General features: G+C 53.7%; 1 protein-coding gene across 2 annotated transcripts in view; it reads left to right on the plus strand.

Moving 5' to 3' along the window:
• Neurl1 (neuralized E3 ubiquitin protein ligase 1) overlaps positions 1 to 18,086 on the plus strand; it is an 81,311-nt gene that overhangs the window by 47,759 nt on the left and 15,466 nt on the right. The window contains exons 1-3 of one of the 2 annotated variants that reach the window (XM_013348194.2): positions 2,422 to 2,543; positions 12,710 to 12,951; positions 13,285 to 13,606. In XM_013348194.2, coding sequence (XP_013203648.1) covers positions 2,510 to 2,543; positions 12,710 to 12,951; positions 13,285 to 13,606 — 598 coding nt within the window. In that variant the 5' untranslated portion in view covers positions 2,422 to 2,509. Of the gene's footprint in view, positions 1 to 2,421; positions 2,544 to 12,709; positions 12,952 to 13,284; positions 13,607 to 18,086 lie in introns of those variants that run through there. The other variant, XM_005352438.2, reaches the window with a different exon arrangement.

The raw sequence follows: 18,086 nt of genomic DNA on the forward strand, positions 1-18,086 counted from the left end.
GTCACACATGCATACTCACCATGCACCCATACACATGTGCTTAAAAGGGGGGAGAGTGCTGGAATGAGACCCTGTATGTGTAACCTGTTAGAGGAGTGCGAGGTTTGCCTTTATGACTGGGATCCCATGAATGGGATGGTCAGATGCCTCAGCCACTTCCCCTCATAGGAAGGGACTAGGGAAGTGTGTGTGTGCACAACCACAGTGAATATGTACCAGTGTGAAGGGATGCACACTGCCTTGCATAGAATTCAGAGCCATAGTTTCTTCCAAATGAAGTCCCTGGCAGAGGGAACCACCATGGAGGCTGTGGGCACTCACACCCAGGGCCTGCCCAGCTTCCTAACTGCTGAGACCAATCAGGTCCCAGTGTCCCTCTGTGTTCTCCGTCCTGCTGTCTTTTGTCAGACTGGTGTGTGTGTGCCATGTGTGGGCAACAGCAGTGTCTTGAGCACCTCACACATGCTCATACCTGAGTTCCATTGGATGCAGGGCAGCCCCTACATTTTCCCCATGTTTCTCCCAGCTTTTTCTTCAGCCCCTGACTCCCCATGTGTATCTTTATTTGGGAATCTAGATCCTTAATCATAAGAGGGCCTGGAAGATGGGAACTCTCCCCTGTCCTGGGAGAGGTGTTTATTCTGGACAGAGTGTGATGGGTAGAGAGAGCATTTCCCAGACCACCTAGGGTGGAGTCCTGGCTCTGCTGTGACATGCTGGGATCCTCAGGCAAATGCTTAGTTTCTCAGAACACTCACCCCTTTTCTGTAAAATGGGTATAAGAGCAGATCACACACTGTTCTGTGCACGGTAAGTGCTCAGGGCATGGCTTGTCCCTTTGGATGGCAGCTTGGGCTTGCTGCTTAGGGCTAGGATTTCCCTTCCCAGCCTCGCTTGCCTCCTCTGTCTGTGCTTCCTTTTTCCTTAGGTGCAGGGTGGTGCCAGATTCTGCACCCTAAGATTCCTCCAGAAGCTGTGTGAATCTGTAGGAGGATGCATGTAGTGTGTTGGGCAGGAGATGGGTAAGTGGGCACCATGGTGGCACTTAGGAGTGTGTGTGTGTGTGCACAAGTGTGTGGTGATATTTTGTGCTTTAGCAAATAAAACTTGCATGAAGATCAGAGTGCAGAGTTAGCCACATTAGTTAGCCATAGAGGTCAGAATGTGGTGGCACACACCTTTAAGCCCAGCACTCAGGAGACAAAGGCAGATGGATCTCCATGAGTTCAAAACCACCCTGGGCTACATGAGATCAAATCTGTCTAAAAGAAAAACTGAGCCAGGTGGTCGTGGCTCACACCTTTAATCCCAGCACTAGGGAGGTAGAGATGGGAAGTGATGTGGCTGGGAGGAGACCGGAGTTCATTGCATTCAGTCTGAGGATTCTTGGAGACAGGATCTTGCCCTTGTCAGTCTGAGGATTTGGTAGAGGTAAGAAGTCTCTCTAGTGGCTGGCTCCTTTACTTCTCTGATCTTTCATCATTTATCCTGATATCTGACTCTGGGTTTTTACTATTAAGACCAATTAGAAATTGCACTACACTTATATTTGTGCATACATGCTCACGTGTCTGTTCATAGACACGTGGCATGATGCAGACATACTGTACAAGTCCGTGTGGCTGCGCAAGGGTGTGAATGTGTGTGGTCAAAAAGACAACTTGGCATGGGAGTAAAAGCCCGGGTTCTGGCACCAAACCACCTTGGGGTTCACCCCAGCCCTGCTATCCTCTAGTTAACTCTCTTTTCATTGGCCTTCTGGCCTTTGGGAGATGCTGGTGGTACCTGTTGGTACTAGTACTGATGTTGACCTCATGGGTCAGCCTGCGAGGACTGAAGGAATTAATCCTTGTGAGAGAGTCTGGAAGGAGGAGATAGAAATGATGGGAGTTCTGTGCACTGAAGCTCCCTAGCTTGACTGCGGTATCCTCCGGGCAGGGCAAAGTCAATATTGCTCTGATCCCACCCTTGGCTTTACCCCTAATCTGCATGTAAGTGGCATGTGATGTCCCCTGAATAATGAATGGTTGTTGGCCTTGGTGACAGGGGAAGTGTTGTGCATATCTCCATATCCATGGGACAGTGTGTGTGTGTGTATGTTTCCATGTGTATGTCTGTGTATGGTGTGTGTTCTGCTGGGGCATCTCCAGTGCTTTCTGGAGCTTGGCTATTTCAGGAAGCCTCCAGTCTCCTCCTCCTTATGTAAATAAACATGACAGATCCCTTGCCTGAACCAGCGCGGGGGTGGGGGAGGCTCCTAGTGGGTGGGAGCTGGGAGGCGGCAAGCACAACCAGGGGGTGTGTGTGTGTGGCCGGCTGGCTGGCGGGCAGGCGTGTGCATGCACGAGGGAGAGGGAGCGTGGGGGCGCAAAAGGGGCCGCTTGGCCCTGCCATGCCGGCTGGCCGCGGGGGAGGGCAGGGGGAAGGAGGAGGGGAGCTGGCCGCCAGGGCTGCTCCATGACGAGGCCAGCCGGCCTAACGGAGGTGGCCAAGCTGCCGGCGGCCTGAGATGGGGGGACAGATCACACGGAACACTTTCCACGGTAAGGCCCCAGTTGATGTTTGGGGTTCAACCCACCCCGATCCTGGGGACCACTTGGGAGGCTGAAGCGGAGAGGCACTGGGATAGAGTCTTTACTCACGTCCCTGTCTTGTCAATCTTTGTGGGCTGTGTGTGTGTGTGTGTGTGGGGGGGGGGTGTTTGGGTGGGTGGCACTGTGGTTGGAGAAATGAGGATATCTGGAAGGTCGGGCATCTGAGTTTCCCTGCAAAGTGGCCTTGTTCTCTTACTAGGGTGTGGAGCAGCCCTGAGAGGAACGTGAGGTCCTAGGTACCCCGATAGGACTCCTTACAGAGACTCTGAGGCAGATCGCACTTAGACAACTGGGGAGACAGCTTCTGTGTCTTGGAGGTGGTCGGGGAGAGATGTGTGGGTACCGTGTGTGTGTACATGTGCCTGTGCTTGTGAATCGTGCTGGAGATATCTGTGGGTGTGTACCCGTGCCACCTTGCACCTAAGCACACAGGTGTGCTAGTGACACAGGTGTGTAGTGACAGGCGAGCCTGACCTGGTTCTCCAGGAGAGGTGAATGGATTTCTGGCAGACCCCCAAGCAGGGGGATGAAGACAGGGAAGGAAGAAGCGGACTACTTGGTATCCTGTTTGCTGGGCTCCCGCTTGCTTCCACTCTTGTCTTCTGGACTTCTCAGCTCTGTGCATTGGTCTTGGAAGCAACATGGCTAAAGTGGGCCGCAGACCCAGGGGGACCCTTCCTTGGCACTGGAACTGGGCTCCTCGACAGAGTGTCTGGAGTCAGATCCCCTACAGATGCCCTGGGACCCTCCCTATAAGGCAGGGTACTGGAAAGTGTGTACCCATCTGCTGAGTCTATTGGACATCAAAAGCCTGGGAGAGGCCAGGCAGGAAGGAGAGAAGGAGCCACTTAGAAACCATGGGGGTGGCTGATGCCGAGTGGCTGCCCTCTTCCAGGCTCTGAACATTGGGATAGTCATTACTAACTTAAAAATAAAGAGGCAGGAAAAGCAGGTCATTGATTCTCGGAAAAGGAACTGTATTTTGTCCTGGGTCGGGAGGGCCAAATGGCAGGTGGAAAGCCCTAGAAGGTACGTAACCTGGAACCTGCTGGGGCAGTGTCAGGGACCTGGGCTTTGGCCTGAGACTTGGAATGGGCTGACTGAGGCCTGGCCTGCCCGCCTATGGCCCAGGCTCACTGTTGGCAGAGGGTCTGGAGACAGCTGACATTTTCCACTGGGGTCAGACCTGGGCAGGCTTGGGGGCTGGGAGGGACAGAAAGGCCCTTGGGACACGTGGCCACTGTCCTCTGGCTGCCTTGGAGCCCCAAGAGCTGTCTAGCTCATGCTCTGGAGTAGACAGCATCGCTGTGATGGGCATGGGGCTGGGCACCTCTCAGTTCTCATCTGTCAGCAGGACTAACTGTAGGAGCTCACACAAGGCTCCTGGGATGATTGCATGGATGGTGGATGGGGGTGAACGTGAAGTGGAGAAGGCAGAAGGGCTCGGAGGAGCAATCTGGGTCCAGGGTCAGAAGGAGGTCCTCTCCTTCAGGTGTCCCATGTCACAAGAGACAGGAACGTAATTGGGTGGGTATCTAGGCTGGGTGGCCATAGGTGCGGATTAATCAAGTGTCATATTTGCCTGTTTCCCTTCCCTGTCAAGTCACGCCCCTGTCCTCAGCTTGCCCTCGTCGTGTGTAAGGACGTGCCTGGCCTAGCGGTATCCGGCGAACCCTGCCCATCTGTCCTCACGCATTCGTCCCCATGTATGCCTTCCTGTTCTGCACACTGACTGCCTTGTGGCTCTGCCCCCTTTTAGAAGGTGAACAGGAATTAGGGGGGACACACAGATTCTGTGCGCTTCCTACGGGTGTTCCTACTCTGCATGGCTTCCTTGGGTCCCCAAACAGTCACATGGCCCTTGGCGGCATTTTGAAAAGCCTTGGGTTTGTTTCAAGCCCAAATATTTTGGCTTGCTGGGTGACAGTGAACGAAGGACGGTGGCAAACACTGACCTTGCCCTCCGTGTTGGGTTTTATCTACTGTGTGTGTACACGACATCATGCTTTGTGTGTCTGTGTGTTTGGTGTCCACAGACGGCATAGCTGGCTCTTGAGTCCCTATTTGTGCACCCGCGTGGTTATGATGTTTTTGGATATTGAAGAGACTATATTGTTCTTACTATAAGCAGCCATGCTTATGGTGTACCCGGTGATGGTGGTGGTGGTGGTGGTGTGTGTGTTGGGTTGGTAAAGTGGAATCCAGCTCTGGGAATAGCCTGGCAGGGAACCGATGGACCGGATGAATTCCCATTTGGAAAATGATTTCTGCGGTTGAGTGCTTAGGCTCTTTCCCTAGGCAGGTTTCCGGGGCTACGCCTGCTCTCAGTCTGAAGGGCAGGTTGCTGGGGTGGACAGGGTGGCAATTCCCACAGGGAGGCAGCAGGACACGAGAGGCCTCCCCTCTCCCTTTCTTCCCCCTTCGTCTCACTTTCTCCTTTATCTCCCTGTAGTGTTCAGCCAGTCAGGGAATGAGACCCTTGTTTGAGGAGTATCAGTGACATCCAGGCGGCTCACCTTCAGCCTGGTCTCCAGACTTCACGTGCCCAAGCATCAGAAGATAGGAGGGTTCAGTGATCTGAGAGATAGAGCCACACCCATCACAGAGGGAGACAACATCACCCCAAAGAGAAATGGCTGGCTGAGGGCACACAGCTGGTGCTTCAGAAGAGACATGTGGCCTTGTCTCACTGGATAGACTCCTTACTTTCCCTTCTTGAGTTCCTTAATCCTGAGAGCTGCAGCGGGGGCAGCAGCCTCCCATGGCCTTATGGTCCCTGAGATTAACACAGAGCTGCTGTGGGAGGGGGGAACTTAGCCGCTTATAGCCCATGGCTGTGGAGCCACCGAGCCTTCCAGCTGGAGGAAGGGGTTAAGCAACAGGCTGTCCCAACATAATTCAGTCCGCGACTTGCACCGGAGGCCATGGTCTGTAGGGAGAGGGAGAGGATTGTGGAGTCAGGCCTGGTTTGGAGCTGAAGTGGGTACAGAAGTGTCGGGGAGCTAAGAGATGGTGAGGGTGAGCTGGGCACCTGGGTGATGAGGCCAGGAAAGCTGCAGGCAGAAGGGGAGAGGGGCATGTCCTAGCTGAAAGCTCAAAGCTCTGTTTTTGCTGACTAGTGCCTAAGCTGGCCCCTGGATGGGGCAGGAAGGTCTGTTGGCAGAGTGGGCGGAAGGACCAAGTTGGCTGATCCAGAGGTCGTCAAGCAGCATCCTTGGCATGGGCTGAGCATCCATGAGGGTTTCATGGAGGGTCTTTTGTCCACATGTGCTTGCTAGAACGTACATAGGTATAGGCCCTGCTGCCTCTCCACCTTCAGTCCTGCTGGCCCCGAGGACAATGCTCCTTAGGTGTTCCTGCCCACTATTCTGCATGCCCACCAGCTACCTAGAAGTGAATAGTTGGGCCCAGCCCATACTGGAGGGGAAGAGCCCAGAAAAGGCATGAAGTCCAGGGACTAGGTAGGGGTGCTTCCTATAGACACCCATGTTGTAGGGTGGGAGCATGAGAGAGGCTGGGTGTGAAAGATCTCAGATGCAGAGACTGGTGAGGGGGAGAGAGAGAGAGAGAGAGAGAGAGAGAGAGAGAGAGAGAGAGAGAGAGAGAGAAAGCACTGACCCTCATGAAATTCTTTCTCCTTCTCCAGTAACCATATGTGTGTGTGCAAAGTGGGTGTGGATCTATGTGAGGAGAGCTGAGGGTGACATCCTGTGGGGCAGGGATCCATGTGAGCCACACCTTCCTTGTTTAGACCTGGTTTTGGAATAGTCCCGGGAGCATAGGGACAGTGACAGCAGGCTGAGTCATCTGGAAATCCCCTTGTGGAACCTTAAGGTAGAACAGGAAGAAGGTCTCTCTCCCAGGTGATGATACAGATGTGTGACTGCTGGCTGCTGGGAACATCAGATTGGGACGTCACCGCGAGCGAAGGAGGAGCGAGCGAGAGTGGGCAGGATGCTCAGCTTAGAGATGAATTTGTCCATGGGGTGGCCATTCTGCCGTCCCTTCCCCTCCCACATCATCATGTACCCCTTTGGTGCGGCAGGCAGCTTCAGGCCACTCTATATGCATTGTCAGGGTTTGAGGGGGCAGATAATGGGGTGTTAGCATGGCTCTTCATGCTGGGTCATGACAGCAAGAGCACACAAGACTGAGGGATCTCTAGATGGGCTCAGGGAGGGCGGAAGGCAGGGAACAGGCTGAGTGGGTCAGCGGACTTGTAGGGGCAGTGAGGAGCCCACGTGCAGTGTGACAGGTTCAGAGCTCAGAGCTCATCTCTGTGACCTTGTTCTGAAAGCCATGAACCAGGACCATCAATATGGTATTGTCTTTTGCTGTACAATCTATTACCCCCAGACCCCCAGCCTAAAACTGCAAGCGCTTAGCCAGCTCACTGCTTTTGCGCCCTGGAATTATGTGGTTTTCCTGGGGTCCCCGGGCCCCTGGGTTCTCCTTCCCCAGGCTGCAGTCAGTTCATTGGGACTGCTGTCTCATTCCAAGGCTCACCTGGAGAGGAGCCATCACCAAGATTACTCACAATTACTGGCAGTCCTTGATCCTCCCCACATCTCCCTTCAGGCATGGCAGCTGGCCTCCCCTGAGGGAATGATTCCAGAGAGGACATTAACAGCCAAGACAGAAGTGACAGCCCTTCTACAACCCAAAGGGAGTGAGATTTCATTACTTCAGCCGGGATCTACTTTAGAAGGGGCCACAAAGGAACAAGAGGGCCCAGAAGCCAAGATGGCCCTCTTGGGCCAAGTTCAATAGCGGAGCTTCCCACAGACACCCACCTCACAGGGTTTGGGAAGGTGAGACAGGCTGGGTAAGAACCACAGAGGATGCAAAGATTGGTACAGGAAGACCATCCCTCAGGGATCGCCTCCTTTCTTCCAGCAGTGCGGAGCTGATAGAGGGTCTTGTAGAGTTGTAGTCAAGTATGGAGTGTGGGGTCTTGGGAAGAGAGGAGTGTCTCCCTTCATTTTCTGGTGTCTCCACTGGCCACCAGAAAGAACACAAAGCAGATGTTCAGATGAAAACCACACACTAGCACCGTGGTTCTCAACCTGTGGGTCACAAGCTCTTTGGGGCAGAATGACCCTTTCATAGGGTTCACATAAGAACATTGGAAAACACAGTATTTCCATTAAGTAGCAGACTTACAGTTATGAAGCAGCATAGAAAATCGTTTTATGGTTGGGGTCAGCACAGCACGAGGATCTGTGTAAAGGGTCGCAGCGGTAGGAAGGTTGAGGACCACTGCCCTGGCAGGTTCTTTTCATCATTCGCTTGAGCACCTATTCTGTGCTCAGAGCAGAATGTTGGAAAATATCAATGAACAAGATGGCAGCCCTTCCCCCAGGGAGCCTCCCTGTCCATCATGGGAAAGGGTAGACGCAGACAGGAAGTCAGAGAGTCGTCTGAGGGACTTTTCTCAGCTCTTGAGAAGATACATATGCCCAGAACCAGTGGATACAGAATTGCCGAGGGAAAGCACCCTGGAACATGCGTGCCTTAGGGTGACCCGTGTGGTGAGGGACACTCTGCTTGGGTAGATATGTTCCCAGAAGTCTGTATCAGGGTCCCAGAGAGACTCCCGGAAGACCTTAAAGTCTGTTGGATGAGCAAGAAAAGGGCCGGTCCATGGTGGGCAGGGGAGGGAAGGGTTCGAAGCTGAGAAATGGGTGGAGCCATGCCTGGAGGTGAGGTCACTGGGGAAATGGAGACCTTCAAGGAAGCACTTCTGCTTCTGCCCAGCTGGACAGCACCTCCATCACTGTCTCCTACCTTCTGGCTCCTTGCTCCTGCAGAAGGAGCCCCGGTCAGAGAATGCACACCATCCTGTCCGAGTCAGGCCCAACATGCAGTGCGGTGAGACCAGAGCTACGTCGGAGAGAAGGCGAGGCTGCAGAGCTCGGCTCCTTGCAGATCAAATAAATGGACACTTCCTCCCATAGTCGTCACTTTTGCTTAAAACAAAAAACTTTATGTTAGACTCAGGTGTTAAAATTTGGAAAATTGTTTTGAATCAATGTGCTCCTCACGTACTTACCATCACTGGGAGAAATAAGCAAGGCAGCTAGGAGCGTCTATTAAAAAAAAAAAGATGTATTTTTTTATTTTAAACTAGTGTATCTCTCTCTCTCTCTGTGTCTGTGTGTCTGTCTGTGTGTCTGTCTGTGTGTCTGTCTGTCTGTCTCTCTCTCTCTCTCTGTGTGTGTGTGTGTGTGTGTGTGTGTGTGTGTGTGTGTGTGTGTGTGTGTGTGTGTGTGTGTGTGTGTGTGTGTGTGTGTGTGTGTGTGTTGGGGGCTATCTGCATACATACAGATGCCTGCTGTGGGTAGAGTTATGGTGACCGTGAGTAGCCTAAATTGGGTGTTGAGGCAGAACTCAGGTCCTCTGAAAGAACAGTAAATATTCTCAACCCATCTCTCCAGCCCCAAGAGCCTCTTTTTATAAAGAACTCAAGGTCCGGAGTGAGAAAGTAACTTGCCTGAAGTGACAGTGATTTCGCAGCCTGGCTGGGGTGTGAACTGAAGGCCTCCTGCTTCCAATGTTCATGGGTTTTGCTCTGCCATCTCCTCCCACCCCTTCCACCCGTGCCCCCATCCCTGCTCCCTCCCCCGAAAGTGAGCCAGGCTGTATAGAAGGTGAAGATGCCAGCACTTGTATTCAGAGCCAAGGGTCAGAACAAGGTAGCCTCAAGAGCCATGGGGTTCATCTGAGCCTTGGAAGACTGGAGAGGTTTGCAGAAGCTCAGGTGGGGTTGGGAAAGAAAGGGTGTGGTCAGTGGGACCAGCCAGGGCAGAGGTCATGGAAGTGGAAAGGGCATGGGGTGGTGTACCTCACAATGACCGTACAGCAGTGGCCACTTTCTGAGTTGTCCCTACATAGTCTCAATTGATACCTTGAAGGCTGTAGTGACCCCGTTTCACAGATAGGAAAGCTGAGGCACCATGCAGTATCCACACACGGGGAAATTGACTGGGCTTGGAGATGGCCAGGACTAAACTCATATCTGTGCACTCTGACCGAGAGACCACACATGTAAGCTAACGTCTGCGGGTCTGTGTCCGGTGACATTATTGGGCCCTGCCTCAGGGTTAGTGCTGCCTCGCATGCCCTTCCTGATCCTTGGCAGCTCTGCCATCAGACTCCACCGTAATTCAGAGCTTGATGGGGGCCATGGGGTCTTTACTCCAGAGGAGGGTCAGGCCTGTGTTGGCAGCTTACATGTACAAGGAAGACAAGGCCCTGGGGGAGTCTCACTCGTCAGCACCAGCAGGGGCCCGCATGGAGGCTCCCTGAGCTCTTAAACTTGTCCCCAAAGGGCTGCCTTGGACCTCGGCTGGGAATTGGTGGCAGGATGGGGCGTCTGCTTGAGTAGCCGCAAAGTCCTCAGGCTCGCTGCCATACCTTGCTGGGGTGCAGGTGCCTGGTCAGCACCTCCCTCCACCTACCGCCCTGGAACCCTGGGGAGATGAGCTCTGGTATTGAATACAGAGTCGGGTAAAGCATCCTGGACACCTGTTGGAGGGGCACAGTCAAATCCTAGCTTTGCCTCTTTGTCTAATACTAACCTCACATCGACCCTCCAAGTGACGGAAGGGAGCCTGCCTCCAGCTGCCCCATCTGGGTCCTTGGTGTCAGAGCCATGCATCCAATATTCTCGTGGCGCTTTCTCTCCCCACAGCCCAGGTCATTTTCAGGTCAGATGTGTCAGGAAGAGAGCAGAAGCAGGGCCTCAGGGTGGCAGTCGCTCTGATCAGCCACATTAGCCACCTCGAGGGTCCCGTTCACAGTGTGGCCCACAGGAGCCTCTATGTGGTGGTCTTGGCACCGTATGAGGACTTTACACACTAGCGGTGTACAGGACACACAGTTCAGGTGCCTTTGTGTGGAGGTCCTGGCCCTCTCAGAAGAGATGTGCCAATGCCTGAGACAGCAGGGCAGACAGCAGGAGGCTGAATCCAGGAATGCTAGTGTGGATGGTGGGATCAATAGCCGGGATGTGGGGAGCTCAAGGACTCCCCTCAGACTTGGGAGGAGTTGAGGAGGGTGTGGGTCAGGTACTTAGCTGGGGCTGCCAAGCAGCTGGTGATTGACGGGGAGAAGATGGCCAGTAGACCAAAGAGGTGGCTTTGTGTGGTGATCACACAGCCACCTTGAGAAGAGCATCTGGGGGTCGCTCAGTGACTGACCTGAGAGCCTTGGAACCACAGTGTGGACAGGAGAGGAGGTCCCAAAGGCTTCTCACTCCCGGCACGGAGGCTGCCGGAATGCCTTGTCTCCACCCACCCATTTTACTTCACAGTTGAAGGGGACTTGTGGTTAAGGTTAGAGTGTCAGCCCACCTTGGCGTGGGGACCCCCTGTGAGGTAGTCTAAATTCTTATGAGCCCTTCCTGGGACCAAGTAATGGGGGACTTCAGTGGCTGGAAATTCTACTGTCCACTTAGGGAGCCCACCCAACTCTGGGACTCCTGAGATATTCCAGCCCTTGTGGCCTGAATAACCCCTGCACCTCTGACCAGTTCTAGAACATCTTGTTTTCCTGGAGAGAGCAGAGCCAGCCTTTCTCATGCTGCCCCACCCCTCGGGCCTGGCACACCAGAATGCGTTCTAGAAAAGCGCATGGTCACAGCTGGTGGTGGCCATGGAGCTTGGCGTCTGGGGCCCTCGAGAGAAGCAAGCCGAGATGTGAAGTGACACAAACCAAAGTGTCCTGACATGCTTGGCCTCCGGGGCCCCTAGGGCTGCCATTCCTCTCCCCTCCCTGTTTCCCTCCTCTTCCTCCCCTGCTGAGAGAGTGGAGGGGTCTGTGCTGGCTGCTAACTGCGTCTTGCTGCATTAGTAAGTTGCCATGCTACAAGGACTAACATGTGAGACACCCAGACGTCCCTCCACCTTCCTCTGTTGTCATGGTTCTTTGCTCAAGATGACCAGATGGGCAGGCTTCATTTCCTGTAAGACTGGTGGGGCATGGGGAGCTGGGGAAGAGAGGGTGCCGTGTAAGGATGCCACCCAGCTGCTGATCCTGAGGCACAGGTCAACCAGTATCCCAGAAAGGGAAGTATCGCTCAGCCAATGAGTGCCAGAGAAGCCACCAGGTACCTTTTCCTGCAGTACTGACTGTTCCTATTTGTCTCCTGGCTGCCAGCCACACATCTGTAAAGCGCTTGCTCTGCCCCCAAGCCTGTCCTGCCCTCTGTCCCACTGAGATGTTTACCAGGAAGGAAGGAAGTACCATGCTTTTGTCTGGTGCCCCCAGTGCTACTGGCATGGGCAGTGTTAAGTAGGGGTGAAGCCTGAGGTATAGAGGGAAGGCCTTGAGGGAGGAAGGTGACTCCTTGACACTGAGGCTGACACTGGCTCCATGCTCAACAACTCCGCCACAGCCCTGCCTCACCAGCCAGCCCCTGAGAGGCAAGTTTCCTGGTGGCTCTCTGGGTGGTGACCACTGTGTGTCATTTTGTATGGTGATTTCCGTCCATGTCCATGTCCATGTCCTAGGAAGGACTGTTGACTTCAGGACAAAGCCACGTGTGTGTTATGTTTGTTCAGTGCCAAAGACAGAACTTGGTATTTCGTAGGTGATGAGTGTCACATATAAGATGAGGAGTGACAGAGAAGATGCTGGGAGTGGCAGCCAATTGTATTGGACAGGGTTACGGGCCATCGCAGCTGATGCTGGAGGGGAGGAGAGGATGGAGGTGGTGGATGGCCAAGAACCCAGCAGCCCAGTGGGTTCTCAGCCTTCCTAATGCTGAGACCCCTGAGTACAGTTCCTCATGCTGTGCTGACCCCAAACCATGAAATTATTTTTGTTGCTACTTCATAACTGTAGTTTTGCTACTGTTATGAGCATAATGTAAATATCTGATATGTGACCCCAAAGGGGTCACGGCCCACAGGCTGAGAACCATTGCAGCAGAAGGTGGTGGCTGGGAAAACACAGCGGAGGGAAGGATGGCGGTTACAGCTGGCTGTGCTGGAGAAGGCAGACATGCTGGCCAGTGGGCGGTTGCCCTTTTTTCCTCGGCCCTCCGCAACGAGACCCTGGCAAGGCTCTTGGTCCCACTGCGTTCTCTGAGGCTGTGGCCTATTCCTTTGCAGACTCCATCGGGGGCTCCTTCCCGGTCACCTCTCACAGATGCCATCACAAGCAGAAGCACTGTCCGCCTGTGCTGTCAGCCGGGGGGCTCCCGGCCACGCCGCTGCTCTTCCACCCCCACACTAAGGGCTCCCAGATCCTCATGGACCTCAGTCACAAGGCCGTCAAGAGGCAAGCCAGCTTCTGCAACGCCATCACCTTCAGTAACCGCCCAGTGCTCATCTACGAGCAAGTCAGGCTGAAGGTGGGCACCCCCGACCCCTGCCTTTGACTTCTTTGGCCTGCTTGCTGTTCCGCTACTGGCAGCCTGCTCCCTCTCCTTTTTTTCTTCTCTCATCCTCACTCCTTTCCTAGCCTTCCTGGGTGATAAGACTCCATGGGAGCGGCTTTCACGAAGCTGTAGGAAGGCCCCCTGGGGTGGGGGTTGGGTGGGAATAAGCTACATTGAGAGTTTTCTGGCTGCCAGACACTCCTAAGAGTTGGCTGAGGGTGGTCTATAGTGAGCCCACCCCTCCCCCCTTGGTCATTTGACCACAGGGGAGAGGCTAGGCTGAGGGTCCCCACTCCCTGTGGCCAGATCACCAAGAAGCAATGTTGCTGGAGCGGGGCCCTGCGACTTGGCTTCACCAGCAAGGACCCTTCCCACATCCACCCCGACTCGCTGCCCAAGTACGCCTGTCCTGACCTGGTGTCTCAGAGTGGCTTCTGGGCCAAAGCTTTGCCCGAAGAGTTTGCCAACGAGGGCAACATCATTGCCTTCTGGGTGGACAAGAAGGGCCGCGTCTTCTACCGCATCAATGACTCAGCCGCCATGCTTTTCTTCAATGGGGTCCGAACAGCTGACCCGCTCTGGGCCCTGGTGGATGTCTACGGCCTCACGCGGGGTGTCCAGCTGCTTGGTGAGTACCATCCCTCTGCTTCATTAGTCTCAGGACAGACCCTTCAGAGTTCAGGTGCTGGGACTGACCTTCGTTCCCATGAGTCACAGGGGCTGTACAGAGCCTAAGTGGCTCAGAATAACTCCAGGGCTTTCTATGGACTGTGGTGTCCCCCTCCTGGCCACAGCTTTGGCAAGTGAAGCTTAGTGAGATCATGACCCACGAACCCCGCCCTCAGAGTGCTTTCTGAGTTATACACAACTTTCACCACCAGAAATGGCAGCCCTGACCCTGCCCTGGTGAGGTTAATGTTGCTTTCAGTAACCATTGTCAGTGAAGGCATACGTACGAAGCACAGCCACCCTGGGACTTTCTTTGAGGAGACTCACATTCAGGGATGTTGAGTCCTTCACGGATGGGTGGTACAACCAGTTCTCCACACTGGGTCTGCCCAGCCCCAAACTACATCCTGGCCTACAGCTGTCCTGGCACCTGGGTTCCATCCTTACCCTAGGGCCTTTCTGCAAAGATGCTAAGTGTATGGGAGAGGGACACAGGAGGCACTGTGGGGGGGGGCTTTAGACCCCTCAGCTTATTTTAGGCCTTGCATGGGAAGGGGAAGGACAAACAGCCCATAGGAGCTACTAGGGGAACATCAGAAGATGAGCTGGATCATCACGGGATAGGCTTCCTGGTCATGGCATCTGTCAGGACTGCCAGAGGCCTCAGACTGCATAGGGTCACCCAAGGAGCTGGTGATGGAGGGGAATATAGCCCCACCCGTCTTCCTAGCTTGATTGATACATGTGCACATGTTTCTTCAAGTGTGTGCTTGCAGACATGTGAACTCTACAGCTTCCTCACCTGGAAGACAGGTCCTGGGAAGAGTTAAAGCGGCTGATCACCACACTGTCCTGGGTAGTGGAGACACGTCTAGCCAACACTTGCCACTTCTGTCCCCGTCTCTACTCCCTCTCTGTTGCAGAGAGAAATGCCACAGAGGGGATTTAAAACCCATTCCTGTTTTCCTTTCTGCCTTCTAAACCTTCTAAGCCTAGAAATGGTGGATGTTTTCAGAGCACTTTGACTTGAGTTTAAAAAAAAAAAAAAGCTGGGAAAGTAGAGAGCCACGCGAATAATCGCCAGGAGCCCGGGTTCAGCTCCAAACACCAGGAGGCTGTTTTTGTTAACTAACAGTTTGGGAACTTTCTGTTTTTTGAGTCAATAAAAGTGTTCCCGCACTCATGCTGACACGCTGAGAGCCCCAAAAAGGCTATTCCTGGTGGCAGCTACCGAAGAAGGGCATCCGGGCTGGCTGGCTGGCCGGCCGGCCTCCCCCGCTTCCTCCATGTACTGGCTGCACCTGAGGGCTTCCACCTGCCAGAAATTATGTGCCTTAGCTAGCAAGACAGATCTGGGTTGAGTCCCGGTCCGGCGCAGGCACCGGTGCCTGCACCAGGTAGTTGGCCTGTGTGTACTGGGAGGCAGCAATCATGACTGTGGTGAAGACTTTGGAAGTCTCAAAGGATGGCCATGGGAGGATTGGCGGGTGCGTGGTAGTGGCTGCCAGTCATCCCTGCCTATCACGTGGAGGAAAACTGATAACCTGCTGCTCTGGTGTCCCCTGGGCCTCACACTGGAAGGCAGTAGAATTCCAGAGCTTAAACCTGAGTCCCAGGCCGCTCATCCAGTCCAGCCTCAACCATCTGCTCTGAAGTGTCTTACCCAGGTCCCTGCTGCCTGGTAGAGGGCAGAGAGTGAGTGACTTGTTGCTCCTGAGAAAGTCACCATCTTGTTGTATGGGGAGTGGGAGCAACACTCTGTCCTCCCTAGGCAGTCTAAGAAGACCCCTCCGCCTGCCCCCTCAGGACTGAGAGCTGGACCCAGGGCCTCCAGCATGCAAGGCGAGTGGTCTACACTGAATGGGAGCTTTGAACTCTGCATTTTGAGACAGGATCTCACTGGGCCTCCCAGGCTGGCTGTGAGCTTGCCATTTTCCTGCCTCGGCCTCCCAAGTAGCTGAGATTACAAGCCTGCACCACCAGGTCTGGCCAAGAGCGACTTTCCTGACAGTTCCCACTCTTGTCTAAAGGCTCAGTTTGGAGGCTGCCTCCTCCCTGAGAGATCTCTGGGTAGAATTTCTCTATTCTGTTCTCACTACAGCTCTGTAGTCTCTGGGAGCCTCAGTCCATCCTTGTGTCTGCTTCCTCATAGGACAGGAGTTTCTTTGCAGAAGGAACCCAGATCCTACCCTGCCAGTGTCCTTTAGAGAGTAGTTCTCCACCTGTGGCCCATGACCCCTTTGGGGGTATCGAAAGACCCTTTCACAGGGGTCACTTAAGACGGTCAGAGCATGCAGATTATTTTCATCACAATTCATAATAGCAAATTTACAGTTATACAATAGTGAAAATAATTTTATGGTCGGGGGTCCTGACAACACAGCAACTGTATTAAAGGGGCCGCAGCATTAGGAAAGCTGAAAACCACTGCTCTAGAGACTATCTTATCTAACCCTGTTTCGCTGGGTTTAGGTTGTAGCATGGGAGGGAAGAATCGGGGGCTGGCTGAAAGGAAGTGCTGGGAAATGTTAGTTGAAGAAAAGAACAGGTGGGAGGGGCTGAAGGAGACCAGCCATAAGCTCAGACAGCCCCGGGCTCTCTGGGCAGTTAGGGAGGCAAAGGAGACACCAGGACTCAATCAACTTACAACCTGGATGTAAATTGCTAACCTCTGTGGTCATAGCATCCCTTTCATCTGCTGGGAGGCTTCCACCCTTAGCTCACTTAACCTAGAAGGGTGTTTTCCATCCCCATTTGGCAGGGAGAAGACTGAGGTCTGTGGAAGGCCTGGCCTGCCCATGTAGGGATGTGGCTGAGCTGGGTCTGAACGCAGAGTTCCACCATAAAAGCCGAGTCTTTCCCACGGCCCTCCTGCGGGTTTCCGGCGGGTTTCCTCAGAGAAGGAGGCAGGAAGGCAAAGGAGGCTCAGGTCTCTGGCGGTAGAATCTCGAGAGGTTTCTTGGAAGAGTAGGTTCAAGTTGGGCCTTACCCATTCTAGGAGACTGGACAGGTGGGGACAACAGGGTGTGCCTAGTGCCATGGGGCCTCCTACATTCAGGGTACTGAGGGTAGGTAGGGTGGAGGCTGGAGGAGAGTCAGCAGGGCCTCGTGCTGGCTCTGGAGCCCAGGCTGTCCAGCCCAGCCTGACCCCCACCCCTTCTGTGACTATACATGGGTTTGTCCGGAGTAGTTCGGTTGCCCTTGGAACTGCTGCAGGCTACTCTGCCTTCTCTGTGAGGCCGAGGCCTGTAACTGTTGTCCCGGCGTAAATCACTGCAGTCCCTGGCATTTTCAAACAGGGATTATGGCCCCTGAAGTCAATCAGCAGATTAAAATAGCTCTCCATTTTGCATCTCCTAAATTGACTTGTGTGTGTGTGTGTGTGTGTGTGTGTGTGTGTGTGTGTGTGTGTAGAAAACAAGAGAGATGGGGGCTAGGGGTAGAGATGGGGAGGAAGGTTGGGGAGAAGATGGATTGAGATCCACATGTTAGGTTCCACTATGTCCAGCATATCTGAATCTTTTGTTGTCCCCCCTAGCAGCCCGCTCACTCTCCTAACAAAGTTGTCCCCTTCCTTGGGGCCAGTCTGTCTCTCTTGGGGTGATAATTTGACCAAAGATTATTCGACCATTAGAAACTTCCTCCAGGTTCCCCTGGCCCCTCCAGCTTGGTGTGCGGAGCCAAAGCCCCCACCCATCCTGTCCGGTGTTTAGAGCACAGGCATACTTAAGTTCTTGCTTCACTGTGTGAAGCGAAGGTAGGCACACATTCGCTATTTGAGCCAGCCCATAGATGGATGGGCTGTGTCCCTGAAGAAGTAGACGATTTAGAGGCTGGGGACTTAACTCTCCTTCACTGTAGTCCAGATACAGTCAGCAGGCTGACTCCAGGCCTTCCAGGCCATGTCCCCATGTGCCAGAGCTCAGTAGCTCACCCTCTTTCCTGCGGGTGCCCTGGCCCAGACCTGGGATGGTATCTCCAAGAATAACAGCTTCGTACCTCCAGGAAGAAAGGCCTGCCAGCAACCAAACAAACACAGCTTTTATGAGGTGATTAATACTAGAACAGATAAACTCCTATCCCAGTTTCTCATGGTCTCCTTGCTTCTTAACTCGGTGTTAAACACAGGCCTGTAACTTCAGCATTTAGGAGGTTGAGCAGGAGTATTGTGAGTTCAAGGCTAGCCTGGACTACGTGATACTGTGTCCCAAAAAGAAAAAGTTGGAAAGAGCAGCCATGATCTTGCAAAAGGCTGGTGAGCCCAGACTCCACTCACAAGATGTCCTGGACCTCATGCTGTGCCTGCCATGGCCTGGGCTCTGTGCAGAGAAAGAGTAATGGGAGAATTGAAAAACCTTGATGAGTTTTTCACTAAGAGACATGCCATACCACAGCTATGAAGGGGGACATGCCATACCACAGCTATGAAGGGGGACATG

This window comes from Microtus ochrogaster, chromosome 8 (genome assembly GCF_000317375.1).
Source record: "Microtus ochrogaster isolate Prairie Vole_2 chromosome 8, MicOch1.0, whole genome shotgun sequence".
NCBI lineage: Eukaryota > Metazoa > Chordata > Mammalia > Rodentia > Cricetidae > Microtus > Microtus ochrogaster.